This window comes from Lonchura striata, chromosome 1A (assembly GCF_050655825.1).
Source record: "Lonchura striata isolate lonStrDom1 chromosome 1A, ASM5065582v1, whole genome shotgun sequence".
In the NCBI taxonomy this organism is placed as follows: Eukaryota; Metazoa; Chordata; class Aves; order Passeriformes; family Estrildidae; genus Lonchura; species Lonchura striata.
In genome coordinates, this window is record NC_140741.1 from 53174942 (window position 1) to 53200747 (window position 25806).

A 25806-nucleotide genomic window follows, 5' to 3' on the forward strand; every position below is an offset into this window, starting at 1 on the left:
TTGTATATATCATTTAACGTCTTCACTTGTCTGTCTTACAACTGGGAAGGTGACCTGGAGAGAATAAAAAATTTTGAAATTATCAACTCAAAGCAAATGTTCATGTGTTGTGGAATTTTGTGTGGGCATTTTGGTGGTTAGGCAAAGTGGTGGTTATGTTAGGTGGTTTTTATTTAGTTAGTTTGGCATTTTTAATAAATGTAGAAAGTTAAAAGAGCCAGAAGGACTTTAAAGTCTTCATTCAAGTTTATCACTGGAACTTACTCTTTTGTATCAAGCATCCTTTACTTCAAGGATGTCCTTTCCTTTGTTCATCCTTGAGTAAGAAAAAAGGAAGGTTTTATGTCTTTGTAACCACAAAAGTTAGGTACATACTCAACATGTGCCAGTTGGTCTGCTCCACCTCTGGCTTATGTCCAGTGCTTCTCACTGTATTGATGCCTTTGTGGTCTTTCTGCTCCTTCTTCCTTTTGCCAAAAATCTCCAAGGGGGAGCTATCATTTTGCATTCAAGCAAAGAAGCGAAAGGCATGTCAAGAGCAGATCTTCTCCTGGCTATAGTGGACACTTGTTATACAGCCAAGTGCCCTGGCCATGGGGCGGGTGAGATACTGGAATCTGCAGTGTCTGCAAGGTGTGAACTCCAGCTCAGGGATGTTCTTACGTTGCATCTTGAGAAGTCAGCTTTTTCCTGACTTGGTTGAACCTCAAACTAGAACTGGACATGTCTAAATCTAGTAATGTTTGTACTGCCTGAAGCTGCAGTGAAAACTAGTGATCAATCACCAATTTCACGAGGAGAGGAGGCAGTTTCATGCCTTGGTAAGATTATATTCTTCTCTTTCTTCTCCCAAACTCATAACAAATACAAATAAAACACTAGTTATTAGGTGGAATTCAGTATTCAGTCCTTCATCTGAACTGCTTGGGTTATATATATGAGAAAGAGAGGGGGAGAGAGAGAGAGACAAACACTGACAGACTCACAGATAATGGAACAGGTTTTCAAAGAAAAACGTGTTTTGGAAGAGACGTTTAAAAAAAAACAAACACCTAAAGTCTCAAGTAATAAATCAAATGTGTCAATATTAGAACATGTAGTGAATATAAAAGATTAATTTGTAATAATTGCAAAGAAAAGTTATTTTAATCACAAAACCACAAATGTTGTACACTTACCAAAGTAATTTGTTTTGGTTAAGTTGACTATTTACTGTATTACTTCTCCCAATATGTTACATTATTTATTCCAGAGTTAAAATAAGAACGGAATTTCTTAGATAAATTGTTTCAAAATTGTGTGTGAGAATGTTTTTGCTTTTTAAAAAATTAAGAAACAGCTTAAATGTCAGACCATGCACCTCATTTTTTTTTCTGTTAATTCTCCTGCTATCAATAGCAAACAGGATCCAAATACCATAATTAATATTCCTTGAAGTAAGTGTATAAAAATTTTTACAGTAGACAAAATTCAGCTTCTAGAAAATTCAGAAAATGTTATTTCTATCCTGATGATCATACCTCTTGCCATTTGCAAGATACTTGGCAGTAGTCACAAGCCTTGGTGCCAAGCCAAAAAATAGCCTGAATGTATTCTCTCATTTCTTAGTTTACTGCAAGCACCTACTAAATTTAAGTTCTGTTAATATTAAAAATTTACTACCTTATCTGAAGTTAATTGGGAAACAGGTTCAAAGTGAGGTCATGTGATGCTGATAGGCTAGTATAGAAGAAAAAGAGCATATATTTCTCGTTTCTGTTAAATCCTACCCCAATGACAAGAAGCAAACAAGATAGATGGTGGCTACTTAAGCTAATTGCCCTTCTCCTTTCATCCCTCGAGGTTTAATTAAAAAAAGTTTTCCTGAGATGTTACAAGGAAATAAAATCTCTGATTTGAGACTGGAGATAAAAGAATTCCAAGCTCTTTGCAGATCAAAAAGCTATCAGCAGATAAAAGCATAGAGGCAGAAAAGAAAATTGCTGTAGATTAGGGAAACTACAAATAAATACAGTACCACTTCCACCTTAGAGGAAGAGCTCTATTTTCATGGATATTTTGAGTTATATAAGAAGAGATGTTTACCCCTGGATACTGAGGTCTGAGTCTCCATTCCGAAATGACTAATTTTTAAGGATTTTTAAATCATTCTGGTTTTAATATATTTGTATATGCTCTTTTTCAGTCTTCTGAAACTTCAGAAAACTGTAGTGCTTTGGGCCTTCATTTAAGCCTACATTGTACATTCATGTCAATGGTGTCTAGATCACTTCTCAGAAATTTGTGGGTAGCTGGTATAAATCGTAATTCACAAGGATATTTATCTTAAAAGCTAAATTAAAGACTTATCTATTATGGAACGGGAAATATTCAGTATAATTTTTAATACTTCTTCAGTTAGTAAATTTGTTCAGAGTATAATAAATACAGGAAGAAACAGAACTGTTGCAGGTGCTTAGCTGTACAGTGAATAATCTAGTGAAATTGCTCAACAATTGCTTAATGTAACACATGAAGGGCTGGCTGCTTAACAGTATCATGCATTTGAAAAAGATCTGCTTATTTCAGGTCAAGACAAGATGCCTGGCTAATCATGAATGACTGACTTACAAATACCTCCATCGTATTCTATCCACTTTGAAAAGTCTTGCAGGCTAAGATTTTCTCAACTGAGTAAATGAAACTCCTGGTTTCCAGGAAAGCCAAAACTGTTCTGTTTAATATCTGCTTTGTTAAAGCCATATGGATGCACCTGATATCTATGAATTCATCTTTATACATGGAATAATTCTTACATTAAACTGTTAGTGCTTGTATCTCTGAAATACCAGTAAGCATGTTTTACTTTGTTACCCAAGTATTATTTTCAGTATTTGTTTTCAAATTACTCATTGTAGTAACCTCACACCTCACTCACTCTTTTCTTTTTCTTTTTTTTTTAAATTTCTTTTTTCCCCCTTATGCAGAGGATTACTACTTCAGGAAAACAGCAGGTTTTCAGAGGCATTGCATTACTATAAACTGGCAATTGGTAGCAGACCCACACTTGCTTGTAAGTATTTTGACTCTACAAATATCGACTCTATATCGACTATAGTTTTCATAGAAACTTGTCCTACTCTTTAGTAACAATTTCCTTTTTTTCAGAAGCTTTTAAGTCAGAAAGCAAAAGGTGAAATTGTGCCCTTGACAGCAAGTGTTTATTAGTAAACTTGTACTATGTGGTACAAGTAAGAAGCAGATGATATATTAACACTCAGCAGCATGACTAGAACTTAAAATGCTTCTGATCTGGAGTGTTGAGTCAGAGATACTACTGCCCAAATGTTCAGGCTAATGTTTTCTGTTTCTTACAGCCAGTCCCTGATATTTATGTGAGTGGATAATACAACTATTTTTTCTTTCTTGCCTGGCCAATATGGAGAATAATAATTTGGGTGTTGCCAGTAACAGGTTTCAAAATTAAGTGGTGGTATTTGAGATGGCTGAGACTTTTGTAACTTCAGTATTAATATGTATATATATTCTTATGTATATGTATATTTTTTGTAACACTTCAAACAGTGGTGCTATATGCTTTCTACAGTCTTAAAAAGAGGAACAAAATGGAACATTCTGCCTAACCAGTGATTCCTTCCCCCCTTACTTCATAGTCACCTTCTTCTTTCCTTGTCTCTGAGCGTCTACCTTTTATATATTCACATATGTTACATGTTCACACTCACACCAATGAGTGATCTGTGTTATTCAAAAACCAAATTAGATAACCACAGGATCTCTACTCAATACTAGTTAGAATCGAAACAGTAGATAAAGCATAATAGAACTCCATTCAAATAGAGCATTTTTTCTCTCTTCATAGCTGCCTATTTAAATACTGGCATCATCCTGATGAACCAAGGGAAGACAGAGGAAGCCAGGAGGACTTTTGTGAAGTGTTCAGAGATCCCTGATGAAAATCTGAAAGATCCTCATGCTCACAAAAGCTCTGTTACCAGCTGTCTTTATAACTTAGGAAAACTTTTTCATGAACAAGGACACTATGAGGTAAGACTCCAGATTTGTATATAATATATTTAATATAAATAACACATACTGCTTCCACCCAGACTTTCAAAATATATTACATACATGAACTGATTGAATTTCACCAGATCAAGATTAGCATTCTCTACAGAGAATATTTGTTCTCTACAGCCACTGGTGAAATGCTATTAATTAGTAGTGTGATGTTCTTACATCAGAGTCAGCATGAACAGTGGTCACATCTGATATGTGTTAGTTCATTGGTTTTGGCTTTGTACCCGTAGCTGGTATGCGAGGATAAAGCTTGATTAAACCTGATTAAAGGCCAGTCGACCTAAAGTGTAGAGGCATTATAATTCAAAACACAGTAAGTCCATCTTTAGCTGGAAAAGTGCAATTATGCTTGCATTTAAGTCTCTAAAAATAACACCCTGTTGAAATAATTTAAAACTTCAGTGATTAAAAACATCCCACTGTGTGTTATTTTCAGATAACTCGACCTCAGTGCTAAAGTGGGTTGGATATTTTTCATGTAACAATAAACTGCGCCTAAGCGGTCCCATCTCATTTACACATGCAACTGTAACTGTTGTGATTCCTCTCCATTTTCCCTGATGAGCTTAACTGAAACTGGACATTCACAAGAGGTTTGACCTTTAGCAGTATTTGAAAGAAATTCATTCTGTCTTTGCATTGTCAGGAATACTTCAGAACAGGAGTTGTGAGTGGTTTTGATTCATGTAAAGTGCTCCTGACCGTGACAGTTGTGTCAGCTGTTTAAGATCAGGCATGCAGAAGCTGGACAGATTCCCTGTCATCTGTCTGCTGCATCCAGCTCTGTCAGCTGGAGTTACTAATTGGTTAAAAATACAGACAGCTAATGCATATATACAGAGAAGAGAACAGCAGCATGTTGTCTGCACAGCCAATATAGTGTAGAGTTGGAGTTCAATACCTGCAAGATACAAGAGCTTTTAGGAATATAAAACTTCAGATTTCTTCCTGGCTGTCATTGCAGGCTTTGTAAGCTGTGACTGCTTGATGCAGAGCTAACAGACTGACCAGCAAGTATCCAAAGTAGGGAATGAATGGTACAAGGCACAATCATATTTGCAAAGGGATTCCAGTTTTTGGTTTCTTGACTTCATAGTGCATCTCAACCTTTCTGTGGAGCAGGCTTCAGTTGTGAGGATTATGCTTTGCTATTGTTTGGCAGTAGACAATGATTTCTTTATTTTTAAGTAACTTAGCATAGTTAATCATGAGAATGTCCTTTGTCTGCATATCAATAATACTCCGTATTCTTTCACAGCCTACTGAATTTTATGTTTATAAACTCATCAGTCATTAAGAGGTATAAATATTGTCCTTGTTACTTTCACCTGGAAAAAGTTGCAATATTTGAAGTAACTTTATCTCTTGTCTATAAGCTTCACTGAATTTGGTAAAATTCAGGTAAAAAAAGGAGAAATTTTGTACTTTCTGTGGCATTTTTGATGCCAATGTGTTTTCTCTATCCCTGCATCTTTTATATGGGGAAGGAAGATAGTTTGGTTTTACTTTAGATGTGAAAGGATGCTTTTTAAGTTGGTGTTTTCCCACCTATGTGTTTTTTTGCAGGAGGCCCTTATGGTTTACAAAGAAGCAATACAGAAAATGCCGAGGCAGTTTGCACCACAGAGCCTATATAACATGATGGGTAAGTGCATTGTTAGTGCTTCAGAATGATATTTGAGGGGTTAGGGTGGAACAAAAGACCTTATATGCGCAACTGGTGCTCAAATTAATGAGCTAATAAAACCCAAAAATAGTTACTTTCAGTACAAGCCAAACTAGCTTCAGTGCTTAAATGCCAGAAGCTGCAATGCTGGATAAGGTACAATAAATGATGAGACTATGAGACACTGGATGCCTTTAGGAGTGTCAGTGTAGATGCCTACAATGAGAGAATTCTTATTTTTCTTCCAGGACCAGCTATCTGTCCTTCAAAATGAGTCCTTTGAGTACTGCAAAAACCTGTAAATTTATCTGTGAGATGTTTCTTGTTTAATTTCAGTTATTCATATTCTTCATCACATTATTATATGGGATACATTAAACAGATAAAAGAAAGAAGATAATATGCATTATTACTTATAGTACTCAGATCTGAAAAAAAGAACGCTGGTTCTTGTTGTTCCAGAGATGCTTGTAAGTGTAATCCTCTCTCAAAGCTAATGTGCTTCTGCTAAGCACCCTCAGTGTTTGGCCCAGTACTCTCTTGTTTAGGATAGGAAACAACGTAAGAACCTTTACTTTAAAGTAGTTCAAAGTGGAGCAATTAAAAATATCTGTGTAAACAATTAGGATCACCAGGAAGCATATGGGGTTTTGTGTGGTTCCCCCTATCAAAGCCTCATATACAAGTGATTATATTGGTGGATACCAATTGCATTTACACAGTTGTTGACTATTATTCAGGAAAGGCATCTTTGATTAGTATCAGGGCACAGAAAAAAGTAAAATTGTAGTTGTAACTGATGTTGTATGTTTTAAAAATGTAAATGCTATATTAGTTCTCTTGACACAGTGACAAAAGTATTTAATGTCAGTCTAAACACTTTCTTAGCAGTTCATACTGCTTAATGGAGAGTTACTTCTCCCTGAGCACTAAGCTTTACCAGATTGGTGCCAATGGCTAAAATCCATAAATGGCACAAATTGATTTTTACTTATACTTTTGTTCATTGTCAGTATTAGTGAAATTATTGTTTTATCAGTTTTATTTGTCAACATTTGCTGATCAATTTGGTGGTGGTATGAACAGTCACCTCTGTGTGAATTAAACCTCTGATTACTATTGGTGTCCTATAGTGACTGCTGAAATACTGCAGTGCTTCAGCAAATGCTCTGAAATCTGACTGCCTTCTTTAGTGTAGATACATTTTTCATTATTCTGATAAAAGTGTTCCCCAGAATACAAATTGGAAAACGTAAACCGGTGCTGTTTCTAGCATGGAATCCTTGTCCCATTGCAAAACAGGTTTGTGCTACCCTTTTTCTTTTCCAGTGAATAGATGCTAACTTTAAAACTACCATGACCTCTAATTTTCTCCAGATTTTTCCTTTTTGTTTTTTTGGTTGCTTTTTTAGGTTCAAGATGCCTTTCTCAATTTCTTTTGTAAGCACGGGAATGTCCAAGTTCACTCTGTTCCTGGGGTTTGCATTTTTTAACTCACAAAACACAAATTCTAGCTCAGTCCTTTGCCCAGGCTTGGCTCCTGCGGTACTTTCTCCCTTCTCTCCCTAGCCATACTCTGGCTTCTGCTTCCTTTAAGCTGCTGCCAGCACTTCATGGATGTCCTGGTGGCATAACAAGAAAGACATGGTCAACTGAGTGTATCTTAGCTTCTTGTGGAGCTCTGAGAATTTCAACTTACCATTAACATAGCTTATATTTGTATTTTTATTGCTTTTGTGATGGCAGCTTTTGCAGGGAAGACACAACTTGCTTCACACTGGTTGCTGAAGTGTTGCTTGTAGGTTATGCTGCAAAGGCAATCCAAGAGGCTACATGAAGTTGAGTAGTGACTTGAATAGCTATATGAACAGGACTCAGACTGATTTGTTTAAAGCTGTTCTGGATGTGTCTGCATTAGCCTACATGGATGCATTTAGTCTCTCCTACCTGAGATGACAAGACAGAGCTAGGTAGCTATGCTTCTCTATAGTGTGGAAAGAAAACTGTACCTCTGAGGAGTAATGAAGCCCTTCTGATTTAGATATCTGTTTACGATTATACACATAATCCATGTAAGCATACTTCTCCTCTAAAAAGAGCTGAGATGACTGATGTAGACTTAGTAGCTTGATTTGGGTGAGATAATTTTTTTTCAGTCATCTCTTTGCTTTGTGTGTGACAGGAGAACAAGGCAACCACATCCATTGTCAGGAGTGCAGCCGCTTTGCAGCTCATCTGGTGTCGCTGAGTAACAGAGGGCTGCCTGGAGTGTTTATTTCTGTTTCGATGTTCAAGACAAAATTATAAACACATTCCCTCTAACACTTTTTTGATAAACAGCATTACATAAACTTGTCTGCCCACTTCTTGCCTTTAAAAGGGAGACTAGAGGAACTGAAATAGGCCAGTCCTGTCTTGTGCACTTGCAAGTGCAGAAACCTGACTGAGCTGTCCCCCTCCCTGTATGCTTATTGCTGGGGAGGAAGGGGGAGAAAGAGAAACTGGGGAAGTAGCAGAAGAAAGTTGTCTTCCCCATCTCCTTAAACGTGGAAAAAATCTTCACAGCTTATCACGAAATCCAAGAATAGTCACAGTTTGATGATCATCTGCTGTGGTTGTTACTGTGATGACTGTATTCCCAGTCTCTGGCAATCTCTTTGCTTGGTTGAGTGGCACACATATTGCTACATATTGGCATGTCATATAAGGAAACTACTTCCATTAATTTTTAATAAGTACTCATTCATGTGATTGAAGATTTTTGAAAGGTTTTTTTCCTCCTGTATGATGTAAGAGAATAAACAGAAGATGAACTGTTTAAACGGAATCAGGTTTGAACTCCAGTACTCTGAGTGCAGTAGCATTAACACTCCAGCAGTGCTAAGCCTTTACACCACCTGCTTTCCCTGTTTGTGTTACACTTCTTTTCCTGTGCTTGCTTCTATTGGCCTTTTGCTCTGACAGGCCCAGTGACTCATTCCTCTGGTGTGTCAGTCTGCCTGACAGACTGTCATCCTTTAAAACACTCTCTAACTTGCCTCTTAATGGGAAAAAGAAGTACTGGGGCTCAAGAAGCAGACATCCATTTGACTTTTCATTTTTTTCATGGTACAAAAGAAGGGGCTGTAATACCAGCATCAGATGTTCTAAGTTTGTGCTTATGAAAAAGTTGCAGGGAAGATTTTGGTCTCCTGTTGCTGTGATTTATTTGGCCAGGTGTGCAACAACTCGGCTAAGGAAACCATATGTTTCTCTGGCTTTGTACCAGGAAACAAAACCTCTTAATTTTTTTTTTCCTTAGGAGAACCCAAAACAACTAAAAATTGAAACTTTAAAACTAGAATCAAAATAATTCTTCAACAAGCTGTATATAAGGTTGGCTTGGTATTTATTTTCTGTATACCATATTGCTTTGATGTAAATTAAAAAGTACATGCTAAGGTTACACAGATTAATTTGCTTGGCATGCCAACTTGCACTACAAAGGCCGGAGTCCAGTTCAGCTGTATTAAATAGGTAATATATTTTGTTTAAAGTTTCAATTAAAGCCTGAGGTCAAAGTCCCTGTGGGATCTTGAATACTTTAATGCCAATATTAGGATTGCTTAAGGATCAGCCTCTGCTCTAGATGTCTTTTGCATTTCTTGAAATCTGATATTGTACAGTTGATTGTATTACATTGCTTTTAAAACCACACTAGTCCACCTGCTACAGTAATTCATACTCCTGACAGTTGAGTGGTGTGAAGTGGACCATGGAGGCTTTATTTTAATACCAAACAGTAACAAGAAAGATGGTGAGGTGGCAGTGTTCAGGTTTAGATTGGCAAGATAGTGTCATAAAGACAAATATCTTGATGGCACTTCATCTACCCTTGCTAACTAACATCTGAATGTCTATTTTCAAATGCACTTTCAGGCAAAGCTTTACAAATATTTTTTATAAGAAATGCAAGTCACAAAAAAAGTTAACATTTCAGAAGTAAATACAGTTCATGAATTGAAATTTAAATAAAGTTTAAATTTCTCCTTGTGCATCTGCTGGATTGCACATGGACAGAAAACAAATTATACACAAATGTATGGTCCAGAAAAGAGCCAGATTTTACATCTGGTGCAGAGGTTTGTATCGTAAGTACAAAGGCTTAGCATGCAGAGAGACTTTCTGTGTTGATGATTATAACATCGCTATCACTTGATTATGCTTTTGGGTTGACGTGGCTGTTTCTACAAACCTGTTAATATTGTTAAGGCTCCTGTCCCATTTACCCCTTGCTCCCCTAGTTGCTTTCTTATTGAATTATTTTGAAATAGCGTTTAGAACTCTGGGAAACCCTTTGGTATAGTTTTACTGTGCAACACTTAATTTATAAGATCCAAATATGATTAAGCTGTGAAATACATACCTCACATCATAACTTATGCAGAGTATGGTACCTGCACTTCTCTAAGCTTTAGTCATCAGTGTGCTTCCTATGCATCTCATGAAGTTTTACTAGTAATTTCTTACTAAGTGTACATTACAAGCCTTTTTTTTTTTTTTCTTTTAAATCTAGCTTGGATGGAAAAAGGTTGTTTTTTTTTTTTTATTATTCCATATGTACATTTTATTACATGTTTCATTTAAATAAGAATGGTGTCCTCTCCAATGGTGATGGGAATAAAATGCTGGGCTTCCTTCTCTTCCCCTTCCTGCCCTCATTCTGATACTTTAGCCCTTCCCCCTCTGACACTTTGCAGACTGTGGTAGTTTATATCTGATGTCCAAAGCTAAGTAGCTAAGTGCTGCCTGCAGCTGGCAGCCAGTCCCTGATGATGTTCCACAGGGCTCAGTATTAGGGCCAGTCCTGTTTAATATCTTAACTGATGATCCGGATGAGGGGATTGAGTGCACCCTCAGGAAGTTCACAGAAGTTGGGTTGGGAGTATCTGCTGCAGAGCAGTAAGGCTCTGCAGAGGGACCTGAACAGGCTGGATTGATGATAGCTCAAGGCCAATTGTATGAGATTCAGTAGGGTGAATTGCTGGGTCCTGTACTTGGGTCACAACAACCACAGGCAGGGGGAAGAGTGCAAAGGAAAACAGCCCTGAGAAAAGGGACCTGGGAGTGTTGGTCACCAACAGTTGAACATGAGCCAGTGTGTGCCAGGCTTGTATCAGAAATAGCGTGGCCAGCCAGACCAAGGAGATTATTGACTCTGTTCTCTGCAGTGATAAGGTTACACCTTGAATTCTCTGTTCAGTTCTGGGCCCATCACTAGAAGGAAGACATTGAGGAAAATGCCCAGATAAGGGCAGTGGAGCTGATGAAGGGCCTGGAGCACAGGCTCCCTCAGCCCTACAAGAAACGTCTGAGGGAGCTGGGCATATTTAGCCTGGAGAAGAGTCAGGAGAGCCCTTATTGCTCTCTCCAGCTACCTGCAAATAGCCAGCTGGGATCTGTCTCTTCTGCTGGGCAACCAGCAATACAACAAGTGGAAACAAGAACAAGCTGTACCAGGGGAGGCTGGCTATCAGGAAGAATTTATTCACTGAAAAGGTTGTCAAGAATTGGAATGGGCTATCCAAGGAAGTGGTGGAATCACCATCCTTGGAGGAGTTCAAGAAGTGACTGGATATGGCACTTCGTGCAATTATCTAGTTGATGTGATTCTATGATTCTAAGTATGAATCTTAAATCTGATTGCAGTGTCTCCTGTTTTTTTTTTTTTTTTACTTTGCTTTGAGGGAGTCAAGCTGGGTATGAAGGTTACAGCAATGGATTGCTGGAGATGGTAATTGATTCAATGTTTGATAGCATATTTGTTTTTCTTTTTTCCCAGGTTCCTAGATTTTCTTAGGTTTAGCTCTTTGGACTATTGATATATATTTTAATGTGAAATGCTGGAGTTTTCTTAGGTCGTAGTCTGAAAAAGCTGATTCTAAGGATGAAATGCATTTTTATTTTAAACAGGCAGGGTTTTATATGAAAGTAAGTATAATCGTAACATTTGCAGACCAAAAATAGAGTCCAATACTGAAAATGGACTACAGGGATCCCAGCTAGGCATGATTCTAATGGAAAGTGGTTCTATTAATAGAGTTTTAAAGAAACCTATACTGGGATGAAAATGAAATTACCTATCTTGTGTGAGGTCCATACCTCTATTTTTGTCAATAGACTTCTTTCTCTGGAAGCCTTTTTACAGCAGGAAACAGCTGTGTAATGTCCAGGCTGTTCCATGCTCAAGTGATCTTATTTTGTTCTTCATTTATATCTGTTTTCTACGTTAGGTATTTTCCTTCAAAAGTAGCTTAGTGGTCTAATTAAATCAGATAAGGATTTGCTTCAGCTAATTGAGGCTTATAAGAATTTGTTCAGACAAAGTAAATGCGGATTGACTCTCATCTATCAAAAACCTTGATAAAATACAATACATTCCTTGAAATCTTCAAGGAGATTATTCTGTAAAAGGAAAAAAAAAATGACCCACAATATGCTTGGTCTATGCAGAACTTGATGCTCACTATGTTCACATGCTTCAGCTGTTCAGCTGTTTCAGGGAAGATGTGCATGCTCTGCATACTTATAACCAAAACTGTTAATTTATTGCAGTATATCTTATACGTCAGTATAGTATAGCATCAAACTGTTCTTCCAGATTTATTATGTTATTTTATGCACTGGTACCAAAGGGAAGCAAGAGGGAAGTTGTATATCTAGAGAGGTGCATTTTTATGGTAAGCACATCTGCTTCCTTGATTTGCACAAGAAAGCTGCACGGTTGCATTATCAAAGACAGAAACTCCTTGTGGTATTGTGACACACAGGGACACAGATCTCTCCATCATTTTCTAATTGTTTATACTCCTAATTAAAAGAAATGATGGAAAAGTTAAATTTAAATCCTGATGAAATGTTTATATTAGAGATTTTTATTTTAAAAGGGCATCTCCATCTCCCTTTGTGTTTTGTCATGGAGTGTCTTCTCCATGTCAAATGTTATGTTTTCTATATTACAGTTTTACTACCCCAGAATTGGAGGGGCAGATAATTAGCATATACAAGGATGATGCAAGGCAGATTTACCCTACATTGCCTTCTTTATGGAGATAATTTTTCAGTTGTCTTTTCAGCAATGTCTTTTGGGGTCCTAAAAGGAGGACCACTGGAGAGATTATCTTAATCTGAAAGTATGGGTACCTTACACCTGTGGAGATACAGTGCTTTTACATCCAGAGTTCTATTGTACTTTCTGATTATAAAGTCTGGCATGCTCCCCACCAGGATATGGCCTTTGCTTGGTATGAATAATTACATCTGAAACAGAAAAATCATGAAATCGACAGATGAGCTATTAAGCTAGAACCATGTAACTTACATTCATGTAAATGCTACCTAATTTTGCTTTTCAACAATATGTGGTATGTATTGGAAAATCTTGTGTTCTTTTTTAAAATTTATTTTTCTTACAAACACATTCCACTTAAATATCAAGTAAATTAGCCTTTAGAGTAAATGGCTGCTAGCAAGCTAATCTTTTATTAGCATTATTATTTAATATAAATATTTAATGTTTATTAAGATGGTTATGGGGTTAAAATTATTACTTATATTAAGTCATTATTAATCAAATATATTTAATTATTATTAATATCCTGGCATGATTTTAGTGGGGAGTTTTTGGCTAGTTTATTATTTTTGTGGGATTTTGTTTAATTTTAGTTTAAAGGATTATTTGTAAATTCCAAAGATTCTGAGGAAATATGGAAAAATAGTGTTGGTGAAGGGTAGTTTTGCAACTAGTCTGTGGCAAATAAAATCTACTTGAGTATAGGGATTTTAATTTTGGTGGTATAAATCTAGCTAAAAGATATCCTGTTTCTCATTTCTTTGGAAGTATTAATATAAATGTTAATGAACTTAGTATGCACTTCTTTAAATGGTGTTTTAGTTGCATATTAATGTTTTTCTTGCACTACATTAGTAAATGAGAATTACGGTTTATTAATATATGAGCTTTCTAATTTAGTAAGACGAAAAATGGGTTCATAAAGCTCAGAAAATATTAACTGAGCTAGCTACCCTGTGAAGCTGGAAACAGTTTTGAAATACTGATTGGTCCCATTTTATTCCAGTCGTCTATTGAATTATTGCCACCACTCATTGTGCAGGCAATGTTGCACATGTCTGTGTGTTTAAACAGATTAGGGACTGGAAACAACTGACCATTTATAGCTTAAGGTTTTCACTGCCATTAATTTCTTTCTCTGACATTGTTACCTCTGTTAAACTTTACAAATCTGACAAGTTTTATTAATAAAGTGTCTGTCTGTGATCTTTCAAACTTTTAGCATGAGATTTGAAAGATTTTGCTAAAGAAGTAATTGTTAAAGTAAATATAGAAATCTGCTTACATGTTTGTTTGCATATTTTCTGCCAATGGACATTCTTCTTATCTTTTTAATACCTAAATAATTAGTGTTGCAAGTTTATAAGAATGTATGATTATAAATGGCAAATATGATTTTTCTTATTTTAATCTCAGACACACAATGCATCCTGAATTATAGCAATCAATCCATGCATGTTTTCTGTGACATTTTGATGGAAAATTATCTCAAGGTGGCATAACTCTTATTAAATTGCATCACCCTAATGCATAAATTCACTTGATTTAATTAATGGTTCAGTTACCTGTTGCTTGATTCTATTCTGGTACAGAATAGAAGGATCTATAATTTTGGTAGACCATAGAATTCTGTTGTATTCTAGTAGCAGGAGCTGTTGTCAATTTTCAACTTTTTCTTTTCTTTGTTTAGAAGATGGCATTTATAACAAACTCCTTAACAGTGCTTCCTTCTGTAGTAATCTATGTTTTAATCACTTATAATATAGGAATTCTTGATACAGGTTCCTCAGAAAAAAAATGTTCAGCTATAGAGAGTTACCTGCAAAGGGTCAGAGAATCACACAATCATCTAAGGTGGAAGACACCCACAAGGATCATTGAATCTTAAATCCTGGCCCTGCACAGCACTATCCCCAAAAGTCACACCATGTACCCAAGAGCATTGTTCAGACTCTTCTGGAACTCTGTCAGGGTTGATGCTGTGACTGCTTCCCTGGGGAGCCTGTTCCAGTGCCCAGCCACCCCCTGGGTGAATAACCTTTTACTGATATCCAACCGAAACACAACTTCAGGCCAGTCCCTCTGGTCCTCTTGCTGGTCACCACAGAGAAGAGATCAGTGCTTGCCCATCCTTTTGCCCTCCAAATGAAGTCATAAGTGCCATGAGGTCTCCCCTCAGTCTCCTCTGGCTGAACAGTGCAGGTGACCTCAACTGCTTCTCATATGGCTTCCCCTCCAGGCCCTTCACCATCCTCATTGTCCTCTGTTGGGCACCCTCTTGTAGCTTAAAATCCTTCTTCTATCATGGCACCCAAAACTGCCCCCAGTACTTGAGGTGAAGCTGCTCCAGTGCAGAGCAGAGCAGGACAATCCCCTCCCTTGCCCAGCTGGCCATGCTGTGCCTGATGCCCCCAGGACAGGGCTGGCCCTCCTGGCTGCCAGGGCACTGTTGGCTCATGCTCAGCTTGTCATTGACCAGGACCCTTTATGCAGCACTGCTTTCCAGCCTTTCATTCCCGATCTGCCTGCACATCCAAGTTGCCTCATCCCAGGTGAATCTGGCACTTGTCCTTTGTCAGCTTCACACGGCTGGTGATTGCCCATCTCTGGTTTGTTGAGGTTCCTCTGCAGATCCTCCCTCCTTTCAGGGAAGTCAATAGTTCCTCCCAGTTTTCATCTGTGATTTTCAGGGGAATGCAGTTTCTTTCTTTACAGTTTGGTATTTAGATTGACATATTGTAGCTTTGTTTCTAGGTCTCCCTGCTCAGAAATGTCCTCAAAGTTTTAGGAGTTTATTTTGTGAAGTAGTTGAGCTCTTAAAATCTATTAAAAATTGAATTTCCAAGTACTCCAAAGTTTTTAGTCTCCTTATATCAGAATCCATCATGAAAAATAGATGAGAACCCTGGATCCATTTGATATTTGGCAGTGCATTCAGCCTTTACTACCCACAGATCCATCACTTATGGGCTGCTTACTTTTCTCTTAAAGCATCTTGTTAATTGCTTGAAACTCTGCCAAGCTGTAACAGGTTGAGGTGGAATTTTCCACTTGAAGAAAAGAAAAGGACAATATGGATTCCTCACTTACTTTATGGTAATGAAGCAAAAACCTGTGGGAAAAATAGTATGCAATCAAGTAAAAGCATGCCATTAAAGCATACAGCTGGGGAGAGGAGTTGAGAGGAGCATATAGTTTGACTTCTGGCTTCTTCCATCCTTTCAACACTTAATGACATTGTTTTGTGTAGATAAAGTATGTTGTTTGTGTCACTTATATGTGAGTGCTGATATAGTGAAGAGATCACATGTGATGCTACTATCACTGAATTTGATGTTCATGTTCTTTTGGGGTTTCTTACCTGTTTGGATTTTTTTTTTTTAATTTAGCCTGGGCTCTTTTGGAGGGAATTGTTCTGTCTTTTTAATAGCAGCAGAATTACTTAAGTGCTTCTGTGTGTGTTATCAGTTATCCAGACCAGTGCATGAGTATGAAATGCTATGTAGAACTTCGATTTAGGAAGATGTGTAGATCTTTGATTTAGAAAAAGTAGACCTTTTTTCCAAACAGGGATGCAAGCCTCTAAATACAGCAGGCTTGTTTGAAAAAAGTCTGTCTGTTCTTAACAATCATGTTTGTTTCCCTTAGCCTTGGCTTAGCATTATTTCTGTCTCTACATCATGCTTATTTTGTCTGTGGTCTGAAGTTTGGTCATTTTGCATGCACAATGCCCTAACTCCTGAAACTCAAAACTGATGTGCCACATTTTGCCTGGGATCCTTCTCCTCTGGTGACAAAGACCAAAAAAAATAATCCGATTTGGCCTTGTCCAATTTTCTTTTATGAAGAAAATCTTCCATAACCTCTTTAAACAAGATCAAGGGATAAAAGTAGCTCCCATGCTATGACTTAGTTATTTTTCGTCTTTGGAGAATCTTTTTCTCCAAGTTTTGGGGGTATGGTTGTTGGCTTCAATCTTGATTCTTTGGTTCCTCTGTCTTCCTGGTACCTTCACAGTTATTAATTTCCATATAATGCAGAACTGGAGGCTGTGACTCACATGGAGACAACCTTAGCTGATCTACTTGGGTCGGGTGTAGTCTCTTGATCCTCCAATAGTAGTCTTTGATAACCTGTGACTTCATAATTTTTTATTAGAAATGAACCAGCTGCTGGGATGATGAAATCCTGAATCTTCAGTTGGCATTTTCAGGCTGTCATTGATGTAGGCAAGGACACGTTTATATCCAGAGTCCTCGTGAAAGAGCTGGCTAAGTGCAGAGTGTTAATCTGGAAGTTGTTATTCTTCACCACTACATACTTGTTTCATATGGATTGTTTCCAAACTTTGAGAAATTTGTTTGCTTCTTGAAGGAGACTTTCTTGCTGTGTATGCTAAACTTTTTCTGAGAAAAACTTCATGACTACAATTGTCTAACACTAATATATAATATATATATAAACATAAAACATTCTGTTCTTATATTGTTCTTCAACATTCCCTGCCTCAGACCTTAATTGTAAAGGATTTCACCTTGAAAAATGTCCAGTTTCAGTCATTTTGTATGTGACTTCATAAGATGAGCAATTTAAACTAATGGACGCTGTGTTTTAATTTAAACAAGTTGTGACAGATAACTAAATATAGCTATATTCAGAGATTATGTTTTTTAATGTCTTGCCCCTCCCATCAATATACTTTCAGGACTGTTTTCTTAAACTTCCCTAGTTTTTGATTCTTGAGTTATTATAATTAAATGCAAACATTTTACATGTTCTCCCTGCTGTTCCATGCTTTGCAATGTAGAGCGATGGAAAAGAGGTAGCTTTTCTAAAGTAGATGAGGTAAGATTTCTGTTACTTTGAGACTTTTGACTAAAGCTGAGCAAGTGGTGCTCTCTCTGGCAATTTTTTCCAACAATAGTTTTCATCTCAACTGTGCTATTTCAGCCCTCATAAGGCTTTAACTTAATCTCCTTATTCAAGTTTCTCCAAAGCTTTTTGTGCGTGGGTGTGGTTGCAGGTGTTGAAATCACTTCACTTTTTCTAGATCTCTGCACATTTAAAACATAGAAAATAATGAGATAAATTATGGAAACCTTGAGAAATTTGTGGCATTCTCACTAGCATTTGTTTGACCTTGCAGGAGAAGCCTATATGAGAATGAGCCGGCTGCCCGAAGCAGAGCACTGGTATGTGGAGTCACTGCGATCCAAGAGTGACCACATCCCAGCCCACCTCACCTATGGAAAACTGCTGGCTCTGACGGTGAGTTTATCAGCACCTCCTGGGGAGTGATCTCAAATCCTTTCAGTAGGTTAGGTAAAGGGATGGGAAGGCTTTGTCCTGAAAATTGCTTATAGCCTTTTTGTCACACTGTTTCACTTATTCCTTTTAATTAAGGAGTTTGGCAGCACTTGGGGGTTTTATTTGTGAGACAGTGCATCTATCCCTGAGGTAGCACCAACTCTGTGCTGGGAAAAAACAGTTGTAATGGCACAGGAACTTTGTAATGCATAGTAAGGAGTTCTCTTGATAAAGCCTTTATTATAAGTTCTTTGCATGATAAGTAATGGAATAAATTCTGTTAGATATTCAGTGTTTGACTAAGTGCTGTTGGAGCAGCCTATGGCTGGGTGTCACCTATACTTTGAGAATAACATCTCATGCTTTGAATTTACACTTCATTTAGAGTATCTCTTTGAGCATATGAAAGGAACTACTCAACTATGAAGAGGTAGTTCTAAGAAATCAGAAGAGTTGGACTTCTTTATTTCTCTAAAATTTACTTAACATTTGGCTGCAGGTGTGCTTGTAGCTCCAGCTAAACCCCATATGATAGTTATAGCAAAGTGGCAGTCCCTCCTTGATGTTCACACATTTTGAAGATGAAATGGGTTTCTATTTTAGTAATTCAAATAATTCTGTTTTAAAACTGCCTTTCATTTCTTTTTTGTTTCTCGTTCCCATTTTTCTTTCATTTTTATCTATTCTATATTTGATTTCATTCTTTACTTTAGTAGGTTCATATTTACTTTCTGTGCTCTACTGATACATCTCTGTATGGTTCTTGAGTCCTTGTGACTCAGTCTGAATACTCCTCCACTGAAATATTCCTCCTCCTCAACTATTCACCTGGTGATAAGCTTTTTCTATGGTCTTGATTGTGCTATCCAGTCTTCAAGCAAAAAATGTCTTTTATTTTGGAAAAAAACATTAATTTCGGGAGATCCATTACTGTTAAGTATCTGAATTTGGAAAAGGGGAAGGAAAAACAACAAAAGTTTTCTGTATGAGTAACAGGCGACAACATAGTTTGAAAGACTTAAAAATTGGTCTGTGTTACTATGTAATATTAAATGCAGAGTTTTATTAAAGGCCACCTGAAACTGAGGGTTTTAACTTGTAAATGAAGTCAGGGTGGTAGTGTCATATTCCTCACTGCCTGACAGTTCCACATCCTGGAAAGGCCTTTTTTTTTTTTTTTTTTTTTAACAATTTCCAGTTACTGTTAAAATTGCTGGGATATTGACAAATGTATGCACCCACTTACCTTCTTCTAGAGTAGAACTAAAAATAGGTTGTACAAGAAGATTTCCTTATTTATCTTGCTTTTCTAGCAGATATCTTTGTATATTGGACCCAAGAGAAATAGCAGAAAGTCACTGTTATTCTTCTTAGGAAATCCTTTTTAGGCTTCTTTCAGTAATAAAATAAGAAAACAAATAGTAATAGCAACAATATCAATAGCAAAGTGTAAGAGAGAGATGAGTGATTCACATGGGAATGCTTAGAACCCCTGGCAATACCCAACTGTGCCACCATGCTCCTTGATCCAGAAGCGACCCCTTTCCCCCTTTCCTGGATGGGGAGGTGGTTTAGAATAATCTCTGGGTCCTGCCCATGCCCCCTCCTGGGTGCTGCAAAAATTAATCCTGTCCTGGCCAGGAGAGGAAGTAAAGAGTTTTCTTAATAAAATCTAAATTTCTGTTTGTTTTTTTGTATGTAAGCACACAAACTCCCCTACCCCAGTATTTCTATGGTTAATTTTTTTGAGAGATGAGTGTGTGAAATACGAGGTCTGTTAAGAAAAGTCTTACAGTGATTCTGGGAAACAAGATCTCACACTTTCCTTCAAAATAACAAAATCCCCAAAGTCTACAAACAATGTGAGCTGCTTTTTTTTTTTTTTTTTAATTCTGTCCCCTCATTACAAAAGTGCAGGTATAGGATTAAAATTTGGTGTTATTATCCCAACTTTTAGAAGGAAACAATGAAAAATTTGCATGAGTCCTTATAGTAGAATTGAACTGTTTGCATTTCTCAGGGAATATAAATGGAAGATATGTGTGGTGTGGATTGTGCCTTGAGCATCTGAGCTGTGTTTGTGGAAGAGCATGTTTCAGCGAGGAGAACTGTATACAGCTTTGAACACTGAATACTGCACTATGATAGAAAATAAAATACCTTTCCTTTCTCAACACACACTTGCTTTCCTATACTTGCTCTGTGCCATAATTTTAGTCTATTCTCCTCATATTTGTTTGTTATTATTTCCTGTTGCTTTTGTCTTTATTATTGTTCCTTCTCATCTTCATGGCAATATGTACAGATAGGGTTGATGTCCATTCTATTGACAGCAGTATAAGCTGAAAAGATGGTGCTGATGTCCTGTTTACTTTCAGGATTTCATAAATACATAGCAAGGAACATTATAATAACAAAGTATTTACAGATGGCACAATACTTTTCTGTTGGTTACTTCATTAATGAAAAATAAAGTTCACTTATCTTTGATTTATTGAAAATTGGCATTAATTCCAATTAGTTCTTTGAGCTACAGGTCTGAAAAAATATTCAACACAAAAATGGATTAAGAGATTTGGCAGTAAAATATGTGGGTTTTGCCTCCATTTTGGTCACTTAATCAGTTTTGCAGGTTACTGTCTGCTCAGTGAGTCACAAAATGGATTTTGTCTAGTTTCTGTCATACTGAACTGTCATAGTATTAGTTCCCATTACAAATATATAATTGCTGTAACTGACATGCTTCCTGGAAGTCTTCATAAACTTCCTTGGGATTCAGATTAGAGCTGCTCCCTTTGGCATAGTTGTTTCAGACCAATCCCAGCTTGAGCTACCACTGTAACTTACTCTTCTGCTATATTTTACTATATTTTATTTGTTATATATACTACCTGAGTTAATGCTAATTTTCTCACAGTCTGTAAATTTAGGAAAGAGAAAAGCCTACTTCAGTTAGTTTTTGGATGTTAGAGATGTGTTAAAGGCCTCTTTGCTGTTGGAATCATTCCTTTGAACTTTATACAAACCTGTTTATTAAGATAGGTACTGGGACAAAACTTAATAGTGTTAATAACACTTCTCTGTGTCTCTTTTCTAGGAGAAAAATGTGAGATCGCTGATGAAGTGAATGGTAGATGTAGGTGCTAATATAGATAGGAATTTTTTCTGTTAGTGAAACTGGGGGTATAAGGGAGGAGAGGAGGTAATTTTCAGACAAGTTCCTAAATTCCGGCCAAAGGCAATTCTAATATAGAACCCCCTAGCAGTAAAGTCAGACCTGTAAAGTTCACTAATTCAGCTATGTTTTACTTCCTTACTTTAATTCCAACGAAGTGGCTTATTTTAACCTCAGCTTTTCTGCCTTCTTGAATCTGTTGCCAGTATAAATGCTTACTGAAAGAAGCATCACATAGAATCAGAGAATCATTTAGGCTGGACAAGATACAAATAATGCCCAAATGGACTTGGGCATGCTGCTGTGTATGCAGGAAAAACAGACCAGCTTGAGGGCTCCAGAGGAATAGCTAACGAGTTTAGAGTCTTGTTACCTAATATTGTAAGTTACAAAAATTTCCTATCTCCTATATTAGTTCATGTTATATATTTATATCTAAGAATTACACCTCACTAAGCTACATTTATGTTAGGACAGCATAATTTAGTGGTTGACAATCATGATTAGTAGCTCAGTTACTAGAATAATTGGAAAATAGCCAGTTGTCTGGGACTTAGGTTTGTCCTTTTTTTATATTTTTGAAACAACATGTAGGTGTTTAGAACTATAGTGCTTTAGCATTATGTGCTTTTCAGACCTGTAACCTGTTAAGCTGCTTGAATAATGAGGAATTTATTTTTCTATGTGACATGTTAGTTAACATAGCCAATCTTCTGGTAGCTTGGTACCACAGCATCTAAGCCTCATCCTTTGCTTAGGTAGTTTATTTCTACATTACAAAGAAAAGCATAATTTTTTGAAAGACTTTAAAATTGCAAGGCTCTCAGCTTTAGAATAAAAATTACTCTGTCAAAAATGACAGTGCCAGGTGATGCCTTGAGCATGTATTGTAATTAGTTTTCCATTATATGAACAAACCTTCTCGAAGAGAAGGCATTGGCTGTCTTGCTAAAAAAGTCATTTACAAGTAAGGCTTTTTTTTTTTTTCTTACTCACTTTAGTAGTCCTAAAGAGAAGACTAAGAAACCCTTCCTCCTAATGTCTGGCCTCTGCCATCAGTCAGTGGTTGGTTGTTACAGTAGCATGCTAGTCTGAGAAACTTTATTTCAATTACAAATAAATATTTTTAAGTTTTGTTTTGTCTGTTTTGAGTGAAGTTGAGCCCACAAATGACCCTGCATAGTTTGCAGTAGTGTCTCTAATTGCTAAAATTCTTAGGGTCAGCCTCATATTGTAACATTTAGTGTGTCACATCTAGGAATTACAGGCTTTGCTATATTTCTCTGGAAGAAATTGCACAGTATTTTGTTGAATTTTACATGGCTCCACACAGTGCTGTTAATCTCCTATTTTTAACTGACTTGGAAAATCATCCAAAGTGCTGTAAGAAAAATTTACTTTTCCTTGTAAAATTTTGGTGCTGGAGCTCCAACAATTAAATTCAGCAATAATCATCCTAGAAGATTCGCTGTAATCTAAAATATTTTATTTTAAAATGTTTTCTTCAAATGGGGATTGGGAAAGTGCAGTCATAGACATGATAGAGACAGGCAGTGTTTTGGATTAATATAAAAGTAACAGGATTGTGACATTCAAGTGCCAACATTGAAGTTTAGTACTTTTCTTAAATTTTGTGATAATTGCTCCTCAGTGAGTGACCTTATTTTTCCTGCAGTAGATTGTTGCTTATGCATCTGACAAAACAGAAGACCAGTGAAGTATCTTGCCATTTTTGGTTAGTTGTGAAGTTAGTCAGAGTGTTGCTATCAAATACCCTACTGTATTCAGTAATTGGTGTAGCGCTTGACTGTCATCTCAAAATAAATATAAATAAATGAAAACATAGAAATAAATGGAATATAGGAAAAACAGAAAAGAATGGGGCAGCAGGGGAAAAGGTGAATGGTGTAGATGAATAGACTAATTCAACATTTACAATTTCTGTAATTATGTGCTGCTGGTGTTTCAGCACAGAAAGGATATTTGCATTTCTGTTGGAAAAATCTGTCATATTGTCATCTTTAATGTCACTGGTTCATTGCTACTTTTTCTCCTGTCTCTCTAGGTTTATACAAATGGGGAAAAAGCAGGAATGAGGGAGAACAGTCATGATGTCAAAAGAATTTTGACTGTCTTTAAGACATAGCAATTGAAATGCTCTGTTAAATCTAGTCATGATCTTCTAGAACATGAAGAAACATAACAGTTTCTTCTTTCAGTAATCAACTTCTTTAAAGCAAACAAAAATATTTTTAGTAATACTTAGGGGGCCAATAAATGCCTACACATAGAGAAATCTTTTATTAGTGAAAAGGCATTTTCTGAACAGGTCAATTTAATTAGATCAACAAAGCTCTTAGGTTTTTCATTTTGGGAAACTATGTCCCTTGGCTGTTAGTACTGCTTCTAGGAAGAATTTTTTTTAAATGAAAATTGGTTATTTAAGTTAAAGTCACATAATAATGATATAAAAATGACATTGAGTCCATGAGAATGCCTTGCCTAAGAAATCAAGTTAAGCCAAGCAACGGCCACTACTGCTTTTCTGTCTTGTAGTCAGTTTGTCTTTGGAGCCTGGCATAGACACTGTGAGCTTTCTTGACACTTGAAGTCTTTTGTGGGTTAAAATGGATATGTGCACAGTTTGTATTTAGTTCTGAGTTTGCAAAATGTGAGTTGTTTTCATTTTTGTTTCCAGCTTACAAGCAATTCGCTTGTAGGGGCTAAAAGGAAAGGGTTTCCCTCTTCAGTAGGCAAAATCAGGTTTAGTGACTTCAGAAGTGTGAGCGCTTTTTATAAAGGTTTGGTTATCTGGTGTATCTGGAGCTTTAACACCTCCAGGCTGAATGACAGGATTTCCGAACTACAGAAATTTCAATAGCTGACGTCTATTGAGCTTGTATTTCTTCAGAGGCTGGCTGTGTGCCAGAAGTGTTGCATCTATAGATATACTTTCCAGTCCGCTTAGGACATGTGTTTGGCTGCATGCCAGCTGTAATAGAATTAATTGTAAAACAGAATATTTTCATTTAAATATACCATATCTGTCTAGTTCATAAATTACTCTGGAACAGGTATTTAGGCACATAACCCCTCACTAAGATCCTTTAGGGATCTCATCTTCAGTATCATGTTTCTAACTTCCTGTAGACAGGAAAGAGGGAGCCCTAAATTTCTCACTTCACTTAACATAAATATAAAGCTTGTTACAGACAACATCATTGACACAGAATGAACTGCTTTCATGAAAGAATCACAGACTGCTTTGGGTTTGGAAGCAACCTTAAAATTCATCTAGTTCTAACCCACCAAAATAGAGATCTTTTTTGTTTTATTACATGGTTGAATAAAGCTGCTGTAGTTACTCAGTGTGTAGTAATTTTGTCAGGAATTGTGGAAAAATAGGCCAAATGTAGCTTAAAAGAAATTCATAGGACTCAGTGAAAACAGCAAGTGAAAATACTGAATTTTTGTTCAACTGACTGGCCAGTGAAATATGAGTAGATATTAATACATTTCTTTATCAGAAAATATAAAATGTGTTTTAAGACTGAACAGAAAAGAAAGGAACTAACCTGGAAATTTTCTTCACATTTCATTATATATTTTTAATACAAAGTGGTCAAAGCTTAATGACTGAAGTGAATATTTCAATAGGGGTCTAGGCAGTAATTAAATCACAAGGTATAGAATGAAGTCTGTTCTTTAAAAGTTTACTTAAGACTTTACACAATGTTTCTCGGTTCAAACAGTGATGTAATGAGGTAAATTCCTTCTAGACTTCAAGTTACCCCAAAAGAAACACTAAAAATAGATACACCATCTAAAAATACCACCAAACAAAAAAAACCCACCACAACAGAACAACCAAATAAAAAATGCTCCAAGGGGAAAATATTTTTACACCTACATTTCTTTTCTATATTGGTTTGAATTGATTAACAGAACAAGAATGATTTTGGTGATAGGAGACACATAGACCAAGAAAATGGATGTCAAATAGGTTCAATATATTATTGATTAATTTGATACATAATACTTGAATAAAATATCATCTTAATAGTGTGTCTCAGTCATGTCCCAAGCCAGTAAAGTTTTAAGCTGTGCTTTAATTTCTAGATCTGCGTGTCTGTTCGTATGCAGTCATGTCACATTCAAAAATGCTTATGGTCCAGTAGATTCCCACCAAAGTCAATGGGCACTGCTTCAATCTCAACCCTCTGGTTATCTCATGCCTTTAATTATCACTGCAGATGTATACTCAAGAACACAGTTGATGTTACTATTATCTCAATTAGCCTTGGCTCATAGAAGAATCATGCTGACTTCAGTAGTATCTCAGTGAAGCTAGTAAAAATCTGTGTTTGAAGGAAGGCTAATGTTATATATTAAGATGGAAGTGAGCCGCTTAAGGTGCAAATAGAAGATTAAGCTAAAAGAAGAGATTGGATGTCATTGATTCTACCA

General features: G+C 36.6%; 1 protein-coding gene across 1 annotated transcript in view; it reads left to right on the forward strand.

The window, feature by feature from the left end:
- TMTC2 (transmembrane O-mannosyltransferase targeting cadherins 2) overlaps positions 1-25806 on the forward strand; it is a 232453-nt gene that overhangs the window by 157755 nt on the left and 48892 nt on the right. Inside the window, exons 5-8 of the mRNA XM_021528041.4 lie at positions 2967-3052; positions 3863-4047; positions 5647-5725; positions 18004-18125. Coding sequence (XP_021383716.1) covers positions 2967-3052; positions 3863-4047; positions 5647-5725; positions 18004-18125 — 472 coding nt within the window. The remainder of the gene's footprint in view (positions 1-2966; positions 3053-3862; positions 4048-5646; positions 5726-18003; positions 18126-25806) is intronic.